We start from the raw sequence: 17,139 nt of genomic DNA on the forward strand, positions 1-17,139 counted from the left end.
TTCGTGTTTCGTATTGAAGATCGAACTCAGATAGCTCGACTGCCCATTGTAGAATTCTTTCCGCTAAGTCTGTCTTCTGAAGAATGCCTTTCATGGGCTGATTAGTCTGAACCTTGATGGTGTGAGCTTGAAAGTAGGGGCGAAGTCATCGGGAAGTTAGTATGAGGGCGTAGGCGAACTTCTCTATCTTTTGATAGTTCAGTTCTGCCCCTTATAGAGCTTTGCTGACGAAGTAGATGGGTTGTTGCCCATTCCCATCTTCTCTGACTAGTGTTGAGGCTATTGCCCGGTTTCTAACTACGAGGTATAATACAAGTGGTTCTCCTTCCCGTGGTCGAGTTAGAATAGGTGGTTGTCCCAGGAACCGTTTGAAATCCTGGAAAGCCTACTCGCACTCCGTTGTCCATTCAAACCTCTTTCCCTTCTTTAAAGTGGCGTAGAAGGGGAGAGATCTTATGGCTGATCCGGATAGAAATCTGGACAAGGCTGCCAGTCTTCCATTGAGTTGTTACACCTCTTTGACGTAGGTCAGACTTTTCATGTCGAGTATTGCCCGACATTTATCCGGGTTTGCCTCAATTCCACTTTGTGTGAGCATGAAGCCCAAGAACTTGCCAGCTTCTACTACAAATGTGCATTTTGCTGGATTGAGTCACATACTGTGCTTTCTTATGGTGTCGAACACTTTGGTGAGGTCGGATAGTAGCGACTCTTCACTCTGTGTTTTTACTAACATGTCATCTACATATACCTCCATGAGTTTCCCGATATAGTCTGCGAATATTTTGTTCATTAATCTTTGGTAAGTAGCTCCTGCGTTTTTGAGTCTGAATGGCATGACGACATAACAATAATTTTCTTTTGGAGTTAGGAATGAGGTTTTTTCCTGGTCAGGTGGATACATTGGGATTTGATTGTATCTTGAATAAGCATCCATGAACGAGAGGTACTTGTATCCAGAGGAGGCATCCACTAGAGTGTCGATATTTGGGAGTGGATAGGGATCTTTTGGGCAAGCTTTATTGAGGTCGGTGTAATCAGTGCACATCTGCCATTTCCCATTTGACTTTTTCACCAAGACAACAGTGGCTAGCCATAGGGGGTACTTGACTTCTCTTATGAATACTGCCTCTAGTAGAGCTTGTACCTGTTCTTCCACAGCTTGGGATCTTTCCGGTCCGAGCTTCCTACGCTTCTGCTGTACTGGCCGAGATCCTGGGTATACTGCCAGTTTATAGCACATTAGCTTGGGGTCTATGCCCGGCATGTCTGTGGCCTTCCATGCGAAGAGGTCGACATTATCCCTTAGTAACTGTATTAAGGGCTCCTTTACCTCTTTCTTTAGGGTTACCCCAATATTTGTTGTTTGTCCGGGGTGTCTCCGATCTGGACTTCTTCAATTTTGCCCTCAGGTTGTGGGAGAATTTCTTCCCGACCTCGAACTCCGCCGAGTTCGATGGTGTGGATTTCTTCCCCTTTGCCTATGAGGTTCAGACATTCATTGTAACAGCGTCGCGCTATTTTCTGATCTCCTTTTATCGTAGCAATCCCTTCTGGAGTTGGGAATTTCATGCATAGATGTGGAGTTAAAACTACTGCTGCGAGCTGATTCAATGTTGCCCGACCTATCAGGGCATTGTAGGCTGAGCTTACGTTGACTACAATGTAGTCTATGTTGAGTGTCCTTGATCGGGTTTCTTTTCTGAAGTTTGTGTGTAGTGAGATGTATCCAAGCGGTTGGATTGGAGTGTCTCTTAGTCCAAACAAGTTGTTCGGATATGCTCTAAGTTCTTTCTCCTGCAGGCTGAGTTTATCGAAGGCGGGTTTAAACAAGATATCCGCTGAGCTTCCTTGGTCCACCAGTGTGCGGTGGAGGTTTGAATTGGCCAATATGATAGTGATGACCATAGGATCGTCATGTCCCGGGATGATGCCTGTCGCGTCTTCTTGGGTGAAAGTAATAGTTGGGAGGTCGGGTGATCCTTCTCCTCCCTCGACATGATATATTTCTTTGAGGTGCCTTTTGCGAGATAATTTTGAGATCCCCCTCCTGTGAATCCTCCATTTATCATGTGAACGTGTCTCTCTAGGGTGTGAGGTGGTCGTTCTCTTTGTCCGACCCCTTCGTCCCTTCTTCTTTTTCGAGGTTCATCCAATTTGTTGGCTAAATACTGATCTAGTCGTCCTTCTCTTACCAATTTCTCAATAACATTTTTCAAGTCAAAGCACTCATTGGTAGGATGTCCGTAGATTTGGTGATATTCACAGTATTCTGTCCGATTTCCTCCTCCTTTCTTGCTTTTGAGTGGATGAGGTGGTGGTATCTTTTCAGTATGGCATACTTCTCAGTAAACATCCACAAGAGACACCCGGAGAGGGGTATAGTTGTTGTATTTTTTAGGCTTCTCGCCATATTGATCTTCTTTTTTCTTGGATTCTTTATCCTTATCCCGGGAGGAGTAGGAGAATCCGGATTTTGAGGTCTCTCCTAGCCGAGAGTTTTTCTCCATGTTGATGTACTTCTCAGCTCATTCCTGCACTTCATTCAAAGATGTTGGATGTTTCTTTGATATGGGTGACTTAAAGGTCCTTCTTGCAGGCCATTGATGAGACCCATAATGGCTGCTTCCGTTGGTAGGCTTTGTATGTCCAGGCATGCTTTGTTGAACCTCTCCATGTAGCTACGAAGACTCTCCCGATCTCCTTGCTTGATTCCTAATAGGCTTGGAGCGTGTTTGGCTTTGTCCTTCTGGATGGAAAATCGGGCAAGAAATTTCATGGCCAGGTCGTCGAAACTTGTGATGGATCTTGGAGGCAAAGTGTCGAACCACTTAATTGCTGTCTTTGTTAGTGTTGTTGGGAAGGCTTTGCATCGAATAGCATCCGAGGCGTCGGTGAGATACATTCTGCTTCTAAAATTGCTGAGATGATGGCTTGGATCTGATGTGCCGTCGTACGGGGTAATGTCGGGAGCTTTGAAGTCCTTTGGGACTTTGGCTTTCATGATCTCTTTGGTGAATAGGTTTTGATCCTTGTGGGGGCTATCTTCATGACTGGATCGGGTAGTCTTATTTTTGAGATCGGCTTCAAGCTTTAGGAGCTTGTCCTCTAACTTTTGGCGTCGCCTAGTTTCCCTTTCGTAAGTCCCTCTCGGCTTCCCGTTGATGCTCGGCCTCTTTTTCGATCTATTTGAGACGATCTTGTTGAGCTTGAAGCGCCTCCATGATTTCTGTGCTTGGCGAATTCTTGTCTTTGTTTGGCTGAGAAGTATCGTTTGGTGTGATGTCCGTGTTCTTATGTGGTGTTCTGTTCCCTAAATCAGAATTGTGGTCGTTGTCAAGGTTGTCCGCCATGATGACGAGATGACTTCCAGGTTCTCTGGCAACGGTGCCAATGTTCCGAGGGTTACCTGAAATTGTAGGTCGATCTCGGACGAGATCTCTCGTACTGGTCGGAGCTGTTGTGTCCGACTTGATGATGGTGGTCGGAACTGCCGTGCCCGACTTGTTGGCTTAGTGGTAGTGCTGATCTTTCGTCACCGGAAGGTGGTGGTACCTGCAAGAGACTCCGATGCTTAAGTTAACAAGGGTATTAAGCAGGTTTTTAGTAGAATCAGAGTATGAGTTATACCTGGGTGCTCCAATGTATTTATAATGTTGTAGAGTGATCTTTTCGGGAGATAAGATAGTTATCTTATCTTATCTTTGAGTGGAGTTTTCTTATCTTTAAGGGAACCGCCCTTATCTTTCTAGGCTTGGGCTGCCTTTGGACTTGGGTCGTGTTCCTCTGTTTAGGCCCTTTTTGGGCTTCTCCTGGTGATTTGGCCGAACTCTTTAAAAAGAGGTCGGGTAATCCTGACCTGAAGAGGTCGGTCGACTTGTCGTCAATCAGCCCGGGTCATACAGCTCGATCCAGGGTATGAACAAAAAAAAATAGAACAATTTAAGGAACAGATCATGTCATACCAATATCAGAAAATACATTCACTCTCTCATGATTAATAAAGATCCCAACTCAATACAAATCTTACATTTTCATTACCAAATACAACTCACACATCAAACAAAACGCAACCCCCAACGCAATGGATAAAAGCAACACTCTAATTCCCCTAATTTCACCCCTAATTTCAACCTTAAATTTGTCTATCTTTCTCGCCAACATTGAGGGTGCTTGCTAATTTTTCTCAGGTTCAGTGATAGTGAATCCATCATCATGCCTTACATAAGAATGCTCCGAATGTCTTTTGGCTAAACATCTTGCTATTCTCTCCCATCCTTCTTCGATTTCATCAACCCAAACAAAGTATTTGCAATCTCTTGTTTGACAAAAAAAAAAAAAAAAAAAAAAAAACGCACCCATTAGTCAACTTAAATTCAAAGAAAAATTTTTCACCTCAACTCCAACAGCGTCTAGCCCTTACCGCCCATAGAGGATATCGAATGAATCATCTATTAGGGTTCATCATCGTGCCAGACTCCATCAACGCAACCTCTCTGCCACAGAAGCATCTGCCGTCCAGCTTCTTCACCTTCATCTTCTTCGAACTTGAAGAACTATTGCGACTTCTATCATTTGTAGCAGAATTAAATCTGCGCAAAGACATTCTGGGAGTTACGAGCTAATTCTTTCTGACTGTGGGTGTACTTCACACTATATGAGATTTAATAAGCATCGATTTTTGGGGATATAGTTTGAATTGGGGGAGAAAGCTTGCTAGGATTTCGATTTGATGCGTGCAACCTTCTCCCCTTTCACATACCAACGTTCAAATTCACGTAGATAGGGCTTTGAAAGGTTGGAGTGCCACGTAGAATCGGATTACCACGAACCAAGTGCAGATCCAAGACATGGTACTTTTGTCACACGGAGGGCATCTAACATGAGTACAAGTTTAGTTTCAAACTACTATAAATACAAATGTTAACATTTTTATCTTTTATGAGTACAAATGGTCATTTATTCTTTCTTTTAAAAAAAAAAGTTCTATATTCATCACTCCAAAACAAGCTCTAAAGATTAATTAAAAGTGACAAGCAAACAAATTAAATTCTCATGATTTTTATGGCTGCTTCTAACATTTTCAACATGTTGCGGCAAGCAGGGGGGGCCCTTTCTTTATGTCAATTTTTAATTTTGTCCGTTTGTAATTCAATTGAATATAAATTTTATATATACACAATTGCTGACGTACCAATTAAAATGCATTTTGATCATTTTTATACGTATTGATAATTTGATATAATTTGTGAAATTTAAAAAACTAAATTGTATAGTCTATTTTAATCATATATTATTAAGTCACATTTTGTAAATATATTACATATATACTTTAATTAGATGACAGAATGATACGATAAATAAAAAAATAACTTAATTTAGTAATCAAAGAACGTGAAAAAAATGAAATTTCATAACATAATATAAAAATTTTTAATTTAAAAATCTACAATTTAATTTTTATTGATGTAAAAATAAAAAATTTTAATATAAAATCAATAAAAAGAGAAAAAAAACATATTAAAAAAACTATAATAATTTTAAAATTAAGTTATAAAAAATAAAAAATAAAAATGGACGGTTACAAAAGAAACAAACGAAAGTAATAATTGGACGGTAGTCTTTATCATTTTCTTGCTATTCTTAATTATGTGATGTCTTGATATACATTTTGCGTGTGTATGGATTATGTATGTGTCATGCACCAGCTTGTTATTTACAATATTGCAATACCCAACGACGAATAAATAATTATTAAAAGGGAATTAACGTTGTAAATAAATTTAATTCTTATAATTTTATGCTTCATTCAAGTGTAAACACAAATATACTAGTATTTTTAGTTGTGTTATTATGAGAATATAAATTTTTTAAAATTATATTAATTTTGTTTTGGTAAAAAATTTATAAAATTAAATTATTTTTACAAAAAAAAAATCGTTAGAGACAAAAAGTCCATCGATTAAGAAGATTAGGATTTTCGTAGATAAAAAAAGTCAAATGATAATAAAAATTTTACTTATTATTTTTATGGAAAAGAATTTAATTTTTTACTAATAATTAATTTTAATATTTATTATCTAAAATTTAAAAGAATTTAATGTATATACTTTTACATTTGATTAGGTATTAAGTCTGTTACACAAATAGAAATAATTATTTTTTGTATTTATTATTTAAAAATAATATTTTTTTCTCTATGTATATAAAAATATAATTAGATATTAGCATAAAAAAAATTATATTGATAGTTATAAATTAACTCAATTTTTTTTTTTAAAAAACAATTGAATCTTGATTCTAACTTTTAATCACAACATTAGTATTCTCTTTAATTTATATGTAATAAATATTTGAAGAAGGAAGAGAAGTGAAAATATAGATTAAAAAGATAAGCAATAAAATTTTAAAATTAAATAAAAAAATATGCATATAATAATATCTTTTATTTGAATTATATTATGTTGTTATTAACTTTATTTTTTGTAAAATAAAAAGCTAAAAAAAATAGAAAATGAGAGAAAAGAGAGAGAAAGATAAAAAAAAATAATGAGAGAGAGAGTTTGTTAATTTTGAAAGATAAAATTTTATTTTAATTGTAATGAAAAATGTCTAATGATACATTTTGATTTGTTAAATTATTAATTTAAATTATGAATTATATATAGAGTAGGAAGGATAGAGAGAAATAGAAAAGAGAAAGAGGTAGATAAGAGAACGTAGGAAAGAAGTTTTTTAATTTTGGAAGAAAATATTTTCTTTCCATTTTAATAAGAGAGTGTCATCATATGACACATTTTGGCTGTTAAATTAGTTAGTAATATATAATATATAATATTTTAATTTTAATTTAATTTAAATACAATTAGAGATCAGAATGTCATGTTATATATTTTATTGTCAAATTTATAATTAATTATTGATAATAATAATAATATATAGAAGAGATAAAATAATATAAAAAAAGATAGAAGAAATAATTCTTTAATTAAAAAAATAATTTTAATTATAATAAAAAAGTAATATATAATATATTTTAATTATAAAATTAATAATATATAATACATACCTGCCATGGAAAAAGTTGATTTAAATGTTTAGCTATGAAAAAAAAGTTAGGTTGTGTGTTTAGGAGGGGCCGGGTGACCAGTGAAAATAACAAGGCACAAAATAGGCAAATTTAAGTAAATTAAAGTGTGTATAGAAATATTTTTTTTTTAGTAAAGTGTGATTCGAGAAGAGTCAAAGTATTTCTTCCTTGCCAATTAAAAGTAATCTTTTTTGTCTCTCCAAATTGGGTTATGTACATATATATTATATAGGGTTTGTTAGTTTGGGTTATCAATCTTTCATTATTTCACATGTGCAAATGGAAGATGGATTATACATTATGGGATTTAATTAAGTGATTTAATTAAGATGGATTATTTTAATTAGGTATATGGCCTTTTGGCTTGCTTGGGATCAGAGTTTCTAGAAGAACAATATAATCATTTTAATTATACAAAAAATTTACAAATTTATTTTATTGATTCAGCAGATCCAAGACTGAGATGTTAGTCAGCATTTCCCATGTGCTTAGAGAGTTAGAGAAGAAGCCAATTAATAGTTTCACTAACACAAATTATGATTGTTGTAAATCTATAATAATTGAGAGGTCAGGCTTCCTACTAGGCTTGGTAACCTCCTCTTACAATGATTCAAATTATTGGAATATATCATGAAATTATGTTTTCTAAAAATTTAAATTAATAAAAAAATTATATTTTTAATATATTTTTTTAAATAAATCTTCTTTTATTATATATATGTAAAACAAAGAGTAAACTTTAAATTTTTCAATTATAAAAATTCTTATATTTCACGTGAGTGATTTTGTCACATAAATAAAGACTTCAGGTGTGGACAATTTTTTTTCAGAATAAGAGTGGAAAAAAAAATAGAAGAGGAAATGAAAGATGAATATTATATATATTATTTTTGTGTATGTTTTTCTTTTACATATTCCAATTTTGATATTAAAAATTATAATTGATAAAATATCACTCTCTTATTATTCTTACTCTATATTGTATTAAGCTACACCTAATAAAGTTCACGGGAAATTCTACTATTTTTTGTCTCCTTAAGTTAATTAAATATTCATAATTAATTAAGATTACGTGATTGAGCAGCATGATGCTTTAGCTGAGAGAATTTGAGTAATTAAAATAAAAGACTTGACTAAAGATACTTATTAAAGTATTAATTAAAAAATTAAGAAAAAAGCTAAGATTGATATAAATACATAATAAGACACACTTTAACAAGTACTTGATGTTCATTATATTATTGTTAAGGAATCGAATAGGATGAGAATTAGGTTTCGTAAAGATTTTGATTTTAGACTAATTAATTTTTTTAAAAAAAAGTATTAATTTGATATTTTAGGATAGTATGTAAATGATAGACACATGATATTTTTTTATTAATTTATCAACTAAAATTTAATCAGTGATACATATATGTATTGTTAATTATTTTAACGGAAATGTTTGGTAACCAAAGAAAATCAGCCAAAAACAGTTATAACTTGCCTTATCTAGCATTCATTAATTGTTACGATAATTAATTAATGTTAAATAAGGCAAGTTCTGACTGTTTTTTTTTTGTCTACCTAGCATTATTTTAATATATCTATCTATGAAAAATAGGCATATAGTTTATAATTTTTGGAGTGAAACTTAATTTGTTTCAATAGGATTTGTGATAAATAGAGAGTAGCTAATAAAAGAATTAAGAATATATGAAAACTCAAAAGATAATAAATACTTCACTGTTTAAAATTACATCGTTTTTTTCATGCTCGTGTGACAATAACGATATATGCATCATTGTAAATAATGAAATACATAGACAATTATGTCTCGTTTCACACTATTTATTGATAGAAGGATATACATGTTTACTGTTTACTATTTTAAATAACCTAATTAATACCTTTTTTTATCAAAAACTAATTAATTCATGTTCAATATCTTTAAAAATTTAATTATTACTTTACTCTAAGAAATAATATTAGAAATTAAAGAACATTCGCCCCCAATTAAGCTTCACTAATACTTGATGGTGAATTATTATACTGATTAGGGATGGCTAAATCAAAGCATTAGTGGGAAGTTTAGTCCAACACAGAGAAAATTTGCCCAAATCTTTGTTGGCGCATACCTTATCTAATTAATAATATCTATATATCGCCGCAAAGGTCAAACACACACACACACACACACACACAGAGCCAAATTTAACTTCCCCAACTTGTATGAACTTATGACCCACCTTAAGATTCCAAAGTAGTTGTCGTATATTTCATCACATTTATCTAATATATCATTAGTATAATAAATTGAGTTGGAGTAGTAACTACCTCTTGGTCTCTGAAGACTAAATAAATTCTTTAAAGAATAGAATAAACCACTATCATAAAAAGAAAAAGTACTATTTTATATCATCACATATGCATATAATAATTCAAGTTATTATTATAAATAATGTCTAGAAAACTAAACATATGTATGTGTCATGAATCATTTTTTTTAAGTTTAAGATGTTTTTATTTTATGTTAAAATTCTATTTTTATTTTGAGGAATAAAAACAATAAGAATTGAATATTAATTTTTCTTTTATAAAACTTTTGACACCATATATACGAGTCATGTGATTGTTAAAACAAGGCTAATTCTTCTTTTATATTTATTTTTCTATAAACATGTAACTTATTATATAATAATATTTCTCCGCTATATATATGCTTTAATTTCTGTTATTGAAGACTTGGCCTCTCTTTAGAACTGGCCACCAAACTCCACAATCTCTAATTATACATCATTCTTCACATTCTCTATCTTCTTCTTCTTCTTTTCTTTCTTGCTTTCTTGCTTTTCTCACAGAGAGAAACGAAATTCAAAAACCTGGTGGGTTAATTAGCTCCAATAATGAGTTCCATAAGCGAAACCCCTTCTTCTTTTCTCACCACCAAGAACATAACCGGTGAAGATGATGATGAGTCACCAGAAGAGAGTGGTTGGACCACTTACTTTGAGGATTTCTTTAACAACAACAACAACAACCACAGCTATTGTTCTACAATATTGTCTAATAATAATAATAATTTATCTTCTAGTGTTGTTGATTGTTGTTGTTGTTCTTCTTCTCTTGTCTCTGATGCTGCTTCTTTGTATGCTACAAAATTTGTTGATGACACCGTGCAAGGTAATAATAAAAATAATAATAAGGAATTATCTACGACTATGAGATTGAAGAAAGGTAGCAGATCAGGTTCAATGAAGAGGAATAAGAACACCAGAAAAGGTTTTATTGATGATGCTTTGGAAGATACTGCAAGTTCTCCTCTTAATAGCCCCAAGGTTCATTTTGCTTCTTCTTAATTCTTTATTTCTTTCTTTCTTTCTTAGCTTGTTGTGACCTTTTACATTGTCATTTTTCCTTTAATAAATTTAGTTCCGGTTTTATTTAATTAGAATTTTATTTTAATACACTGAGTAAAACAATTTTATATGTACCCATAATATTCTATCAACAAAAATAATTACATTAATTATATAAATAGTTATTTAAAAAATAAAAATATATAATTAAATTATTGTGTAATTTACACCATTAGTATATTAAAATTAAACAGTATTTAATTATGCTACAATTTATTCATGATATTTTAGATTTTATATGAAGAGAAGGAGGAACAACACCTTTTTCACCAGGTTAGATTTCATCAATTTAATTTCTCCATTTACTTTGATGATAATAATAACCTCTCTTCTTTCTTTCTTTCTTTCTTTCTTTCTTTCTTTCTTTCTTTGTTTTATGTTAAAACAAATTTTAAAAAGATTAAATTTTAGCTACTAATTTATCTAGGTAAGGATCATCAAAAAGATGATAACTTACTATTTCTATTCTTTTCTTTAATTTCTTGTCTACAATAATATTTTGTTATTTTATACCGAAAAATGGTGCTATGTTTTTATTTCAGCGGCGTTCTATACATACATACATGCACATGTTGTTGGTAGCATTGGAATTGAATGATTGATGCATTTTCCAAAATAATCCAAATAACAAGTTGCCATATATTGGTATGTTTTTGGTTTTTTGTAGGAGAAAGGAAATGGCTCAGGAATAAGAGATGAAAGAAAAGAATTGGGTTTTAAGAAGAGGGATAGTGACTACACGGAACTGAATAAGAAGGGTTGCTTAGTTCCTTTGTCTATGCATGGTAATAAAGTATATCTAGGTTGACTAGTTTAATTTTCCAATGCTAAGAAATCGCTCTCAAATTTGCAATTTTCTCTTCTTTAATTAAAAGCATGCACACACATTTAATTTTTATCATGTTGAACAGCGAACCTAAATTATGTTGGTGTATATATATGAATTGAGCCTTTATTTATTTGTTTCCAATTATTCCACTCTTCCTAAGCAATATTGAAATTAAGAGTATATATATACCCAAATAATATATACGAAAGTGGAAAGAGTGAATGATTAAGAGGGTACGCCATTTTATTTTCTAAGGTAGGAAGATTCTCCAAGCCTTTTTATTCTGATAGAGAGCATTATTGCATATCAGTCATGTTGACTACTGCCATAAAAACATCTTCATATAAAAAAAAATTTATATAAAAATAATATTATGAATTTTTAGATAATTTTATTAAATATATTTATTCAAACATATTAAATTATTTAATAATATAATATTATTTTTATATAAAGATAACTCTATTAAGCGTGTAACCTTATAAGAAAACCTCCACAGAAAAGTGCTGTTGGTAGCCATAAAATTTTTTACAAACATGGATATCAAAGCATTTAAGCAATAAAAGTTTTTCTTTTATTATTGTAAATAATTATTTGTTGTCTGATTCAAGACATTAAAGCACATAGGATTAAGAATTTGTTTGGATAATGGATATGTTCATAAGTAATTTTTTTAATTTATAATAAGTTATAATATTAATGTTTGATATAATTTTTAAAATTAAATTATAATTTTTTAAAAAATTATTTAAATGTTTATAAAAAAATTAAAAAAATATATTTTTTTATAATAAAATTTTTTTATTATTATTTTTTAAAAATAAATATTTTTAAGATTAAAAAATTAAATATAAAATAATTTATTTATAAATTACTTTTAATATAAATATTTATTATTTATTTTTTTTAAATTTAATTAAATTATTTATTCAAATTTAACTTAAAAAAGATAGAGAACGGAAAAGAGATTATTATTATTGGAGTTAGAGATAATAATGACCAAATTATACTCTCTTTATTTTGCTTTTTCAGTATAAATACACAAAGCTATGTATATATAACAAGTAAGCAGTCAATGCAAATTTGCTCCAAATAAATTAAACAAGACATTTTGATTTTTAACATATTTTTATTAAGAAATATAAATAATTGTTTTTATTATTTTCTCGAGAAATATATTGGTTAAATAAGAATATATTTGACTCGATCGCATATTAAAAATTTTATTAAAAGTGATGGAGGGCCAATTTATTTTAAAGAAGTAACTATTAAAAATTTTTAGAATAATTTACAAAATAATTTGAATATTTATTTTCTTGATAAATATTAGTGCGGTTATATATGGGGAAGAAAAAGAAGCACACCAACAAATTTCTTAGGATGTGTGTGGTTGTAAGAATTATAAATAATTTCTAAAAATTTTAAGATGGGAATATCATATTCTCATATTTGGTTCAAAGTTTGAAAAGTTATTTTTAAGCAAGTTTGATTTCAGAGAATTAAAATACCATCATTTCAATTCCCACATTTTCCTTGAATATCTTTTATTTCCATGGGAATGAAATTTTTGTAATAAAGTAATACTTAAACTACACACATTCTTAAAGTCTTAAATTTAACGGGGTGTTTGGAAACCACTTAAATTCAATTTATATGAAAATTGAATTCAATTACAGTATTTAAAACAAAAATAATTAAATTAATTTAAACGAAATTCAGTTTGATTTTATTGTTTTTTCTTAAAATCAATTTCAACCCATATAGATCTAATTTAAAATTTTATTCTATTAGAATTTTCCTTAAAATTTAAAATATTCTTATAATCTAATTATTTTTTTATTTTTTTTTATTTACTCTTTTTCGACGCCTTCCAAACTCCCACTTTTTAACACACACTCTTTCTTCTCTCATTATCTTTATTCTTTTTCTTTTTCGTTCCTTCCACTCACTTAATATAATATATACCTTTTTTAAAAGATCTACTATATAAATCTAAAAAAATACCCTCACGTATAGATTTTGTGTTTAACTTAGATTAGTAATACCAAGCGTTTATCAGTATATTACATCTAAATATTTTAAGTAAAGTTATGTCAATTATGACACTAGTAAAATGTGACATAATTTTATCCCATTTTAATAACATTAATTAATTAGTTGTTATAATTTGTTGTTAATAACGAATTTTTTTTTACTTGTTATATCATGAGATCACTCAACAAATTAGTTTATATTTATTTTTTGTCGGTTGTTTGTCATTGAAATCAACCATGAAAAATCATTTAATTTTTAATAATATTTTTTAAATTTAATGTTTTTAGTAGATTAATTTAATTTTTATTTTTTAAAAGAGATGAACAAATTTTAGTTGAAAAAAATTTAATTGAAAAATATAATTTTTTAATTATTTTATATAATTTAATAAATAAATATATTTATTATTTAAATATAATATTATATTAATAAAAAATAAAATTATTTATTATGAAACTTTAATTTATTTAATAAATATTTTAAATATTAAAATTAAATTAAATTTTATAATTTTATTAATTTATTTTAAATACTAAAATTTAATTTAATTTTATACTGTTAAAAATTTTCAAACATACTAAGAAGAAAACTATCGTCTATGTGTTGGGCAGTTTCGGTTTATTGAATTCTAGTTAATTAAATGTTGGTTGGGTCGTTAAATCTGAATAGAAAAAGTATAGGGTATAAATATACTAGCTATCTGTTAATTTATTGTCAATAGTAATTAATATTAAAGATATCTTTATTAGAAGATATATATATAAAGAGACATATTTGGGAGACACATTCATAAAGATACTCTCATTAAACACAGTCATAAAAAAAATATTTTTATTAGATATATTTAGAGAGATATTTTCATTAAATACAACCATAAATAAAAGTTGACGGAAGTTGGTAGAATCTTTATTGATTATATAACAAGATTGATATGAATATATAGATGTATTATTACTGGTCTAGTATTATAGCTATATAAAATATATTAAATAATTTGGTAAAATTTTTTAAAGAAATTTTTATACTTTTTAAAATATAAATTTTATATTTTATATTTAGTAAATTAAAAAAATTATATACTTATTTTTGTAATTTTTAAAAGATATGAGTATTTTTAAAAACACATAATATATATAAAATTTTTTAAAAATAATTTATATTTATTAAAATTAAAAAATCTAATATAAATTTATATATCAACTAATATCTAAATTTAATTTTTATATAAATATTTATTATAATATTTTTAAATTTTAAAAATTATTTTACTAAATATACTTATAATTGTTTATATTTATTAAAAATATTTTTTTAATTTAATTTACTAAACATAAATATTATAATTTTTAAAAAATTATCTTTTAAAAATTAACTTTATAAACTACGTTTAAAACATAAAAACTTTATTGAACAAGCCATAATCTATCGTAAAGGTTTGTTTAAAAGTTTACTTGATAATAAGGACTTTAAGTAGGAAATTTTTTTTTATAAAAATTACTTTTTTGAATAATTTAGGCTAATAAGATAAAATATATAAATGATCATATTTTTAATATATTCTTTTACGTAATAATATCTTTTAAGTTTGAATGAATTTTTTGTGTAGGCTTTCTTTCTTTCTTTTATTGATTTTTTTGATATCTAATAAAAAGTAAATTTTAAATTTTTCTATCATAAAAATTCTGATATTACGTCATAAAATTTTTGCCAAAATAAAGTTATTACTTTTAAATTATACTTTCCAAAGGCCTCTATATATGACAAAAAAATTTATAATATCCCAAAATAAGTCATAGAATTTTTTTTTTTGTATAATGATAAAATATGTTTCTAAAGTAGGTCAGCTAATGTGAATTAGGCTGGATATATCTATCTCCAATAAATTGCCTAACAACTTATTTGAATTTTTTTTTATTAAATTATAAGAAGATAAATTATTTTTAATTCATATTATTAAAACATACATAAGTATATAAGTCAAAATTAAATTGAAATAAAATCGTATATATAGTTTTTTTTGGCTCCCATGCAAGCACTAACTATCTATAATTCAATAATGTAATTATATTTTATATTCGCCACAGTAATCATCAATTTCCAACTTCTTCACTATCATCTTATTCTACTCTGATGATCATATAAAGGGCATAATAACATGATATATATTTATTGATTAGGTGCCTCAGCTTGTTTCTTTCTCAACGATTATGGTTTAACAAATCGTCAACGTACAAAGCTAATTAAAGCCATGCAGATGAAAGAAAACCACGTTTGGCTGGTCAGATTCTTCCCTATTGATGAGCATCTTTGTATATTCAAAACCATCATTATTATGTTTAATTAAGATTACTATAATGAGAGAGTGTGTGTGTATAAGTGTATGTGTATGTATAATTTTATATAGTTTAATAATTAGTTCCGTGATATTCTAGAACTTAATTAGTTAGGCTTAATTAACCTACGTTCAACAACTCTATTTATTGCAATATATTCTATGAAACTAAATATACAGGAGGAGCTAGCTTAGGATGGTTGGAAAATATAATTAAATTATAAAAATATGAAAATACAAGTACCGACATATATGCACAAAGAGGAACAGCTAGGTATAACTCAATGGATGGGTCATGGGTAGGTATATAACAACATATATATTTTTTTGGGTTTGGTTCTTCCAACCAACCAAGCAAGAGGAGAGAGTGTGTGTATATATATTCTGATTATATATGCAGTAATCAGTAAATTAATTTCTAAATGAATTAAATTATTCTCTCCGTCTATATAATTTTACTAAATTTTTAATTAAACTTTTATATTATTTTAGTTCTTGTAATTAAATCTTTACTGTAAAAAAAATCATTAGAGTTAAGAGTAATATTAGGTAGACAAACAAAACAGCCAAAACTTGCTTTATGTAGTATTAATTAATTATCGCAACAATTAATAAATGCTAAATAAGACAAGTTATGACTATTTTTGACTGATTTTCTTTGGTTACCAAACATTTCTGTAGAATTAATACAGTATTCTTTCCTAAATTAAAGATACTCATACTTAAAGACTAAATAATTTCTAAATTTAAACATCTTATTTTTAGAATATTCTATTAACTATATAAACTTAATTATAAATTTAATAAAACTTTGTGAACTAACAGAATACTCTAACCTTCTATTTAATTAAAAAAAAAAAAAAAACTCTAACCTTCTATATGTACGACATATCTTAGCTAATAACTAGTTAGTTTAGTAATTTTCAAATGAGTTTGAAATTTTTAATAAAGAACAAGTATAGAGAATTATCTTTTAATTAATTAAAATTAATTAATTTGTTATTGTAAATTTTTTCAATTCTTTCTTTTGGAGAATTTAAAAATTAAGATTAAAAATTAAGATTTGAAATTAAAAATATTTTTTTAAAACTAATTGATATTAACTAAAAATTAATTTTTTAAATTGAAGTCTTTTTTAAATTGATTATCATTGGTTGAATAGTCAGTTCACTCGTCCGCTTAAGCAAGTGTCGGGGGTTCAAATTCCGCCTTATGCATGCAACAACTCATTGGCCAGCGATAAACCCTTAAATAGAGTTCAGATCCACGACAGATTAGTTCTTAACCTGTCGGGTTAAGGGATACCGTGAACAATCATGGTGTCAAAACAGCATTTAAATGAGTCCACCTACATATATGTGCTTTTTATTTAGCAATTACCGTTAGTTCTCCTGCCATTAGGGTTTAAAACTTTTAATAGGTGACCGCTGGGACTGCAAAAACGATTGTATTATTC

General features: G+C 28.5%; 1 protein-coding gene across 2 annotated transcripts; it reads left to right on the top strand.

Moving 5' to 3' along the window:
- The first annotated feature begins 9,811 nt into the window (after positions 1 to 9,811).
- Positions 9,812 to 11,447, top strand: LOC112771538 (uncharacterized). Of its 2 annotated transcripts, XM_025816307.3 has the most exons (3): positions 9,812 to 10,407; positions 10,720 to 10,761; positions 11,156 to 11,447. In XM_025816307.3, exons 1-3 carry the CDS (start codon positions 9,976 to 9,978, stop codon positions 11,294 to 11,296), a joined length of 615 nt encoding a protein of 204 aa, XP_025672092.1. In that variant the 5' UTR covers positions 9,812 to 9,975; the 3' UTR covers positions 11,297 to 11,447. The 2 variants fall into 2 exon arrangements, with proteins under 2 accessions (XP_025672092.1, XP_025672091.1); XM_025816306.3 differs by lacking the exon at positions 10,720 to 10,761 and having other exon boundaries at positions 9,817 to 10,407.
- Positions 11,448 to 17,139: the final 5,692 nt, after the last annotated feature.

Source organism: Arachis hypogaea, chromosome 18 (genome assembly GCF_003086295.3).
Source record: "Arachis hypogaea cultivar Tifrunner chromosome 18, arahy.Tifrunner.gnm2.J5K5, whole genome shotgun sequence".
Classification (NCBI taxonomy): Eukaryota; Viridiplantae; Streptophyta; class Magnoliopsida; order Fabales; family Fabaceae; genus Arachis; species Arachis hypogaea.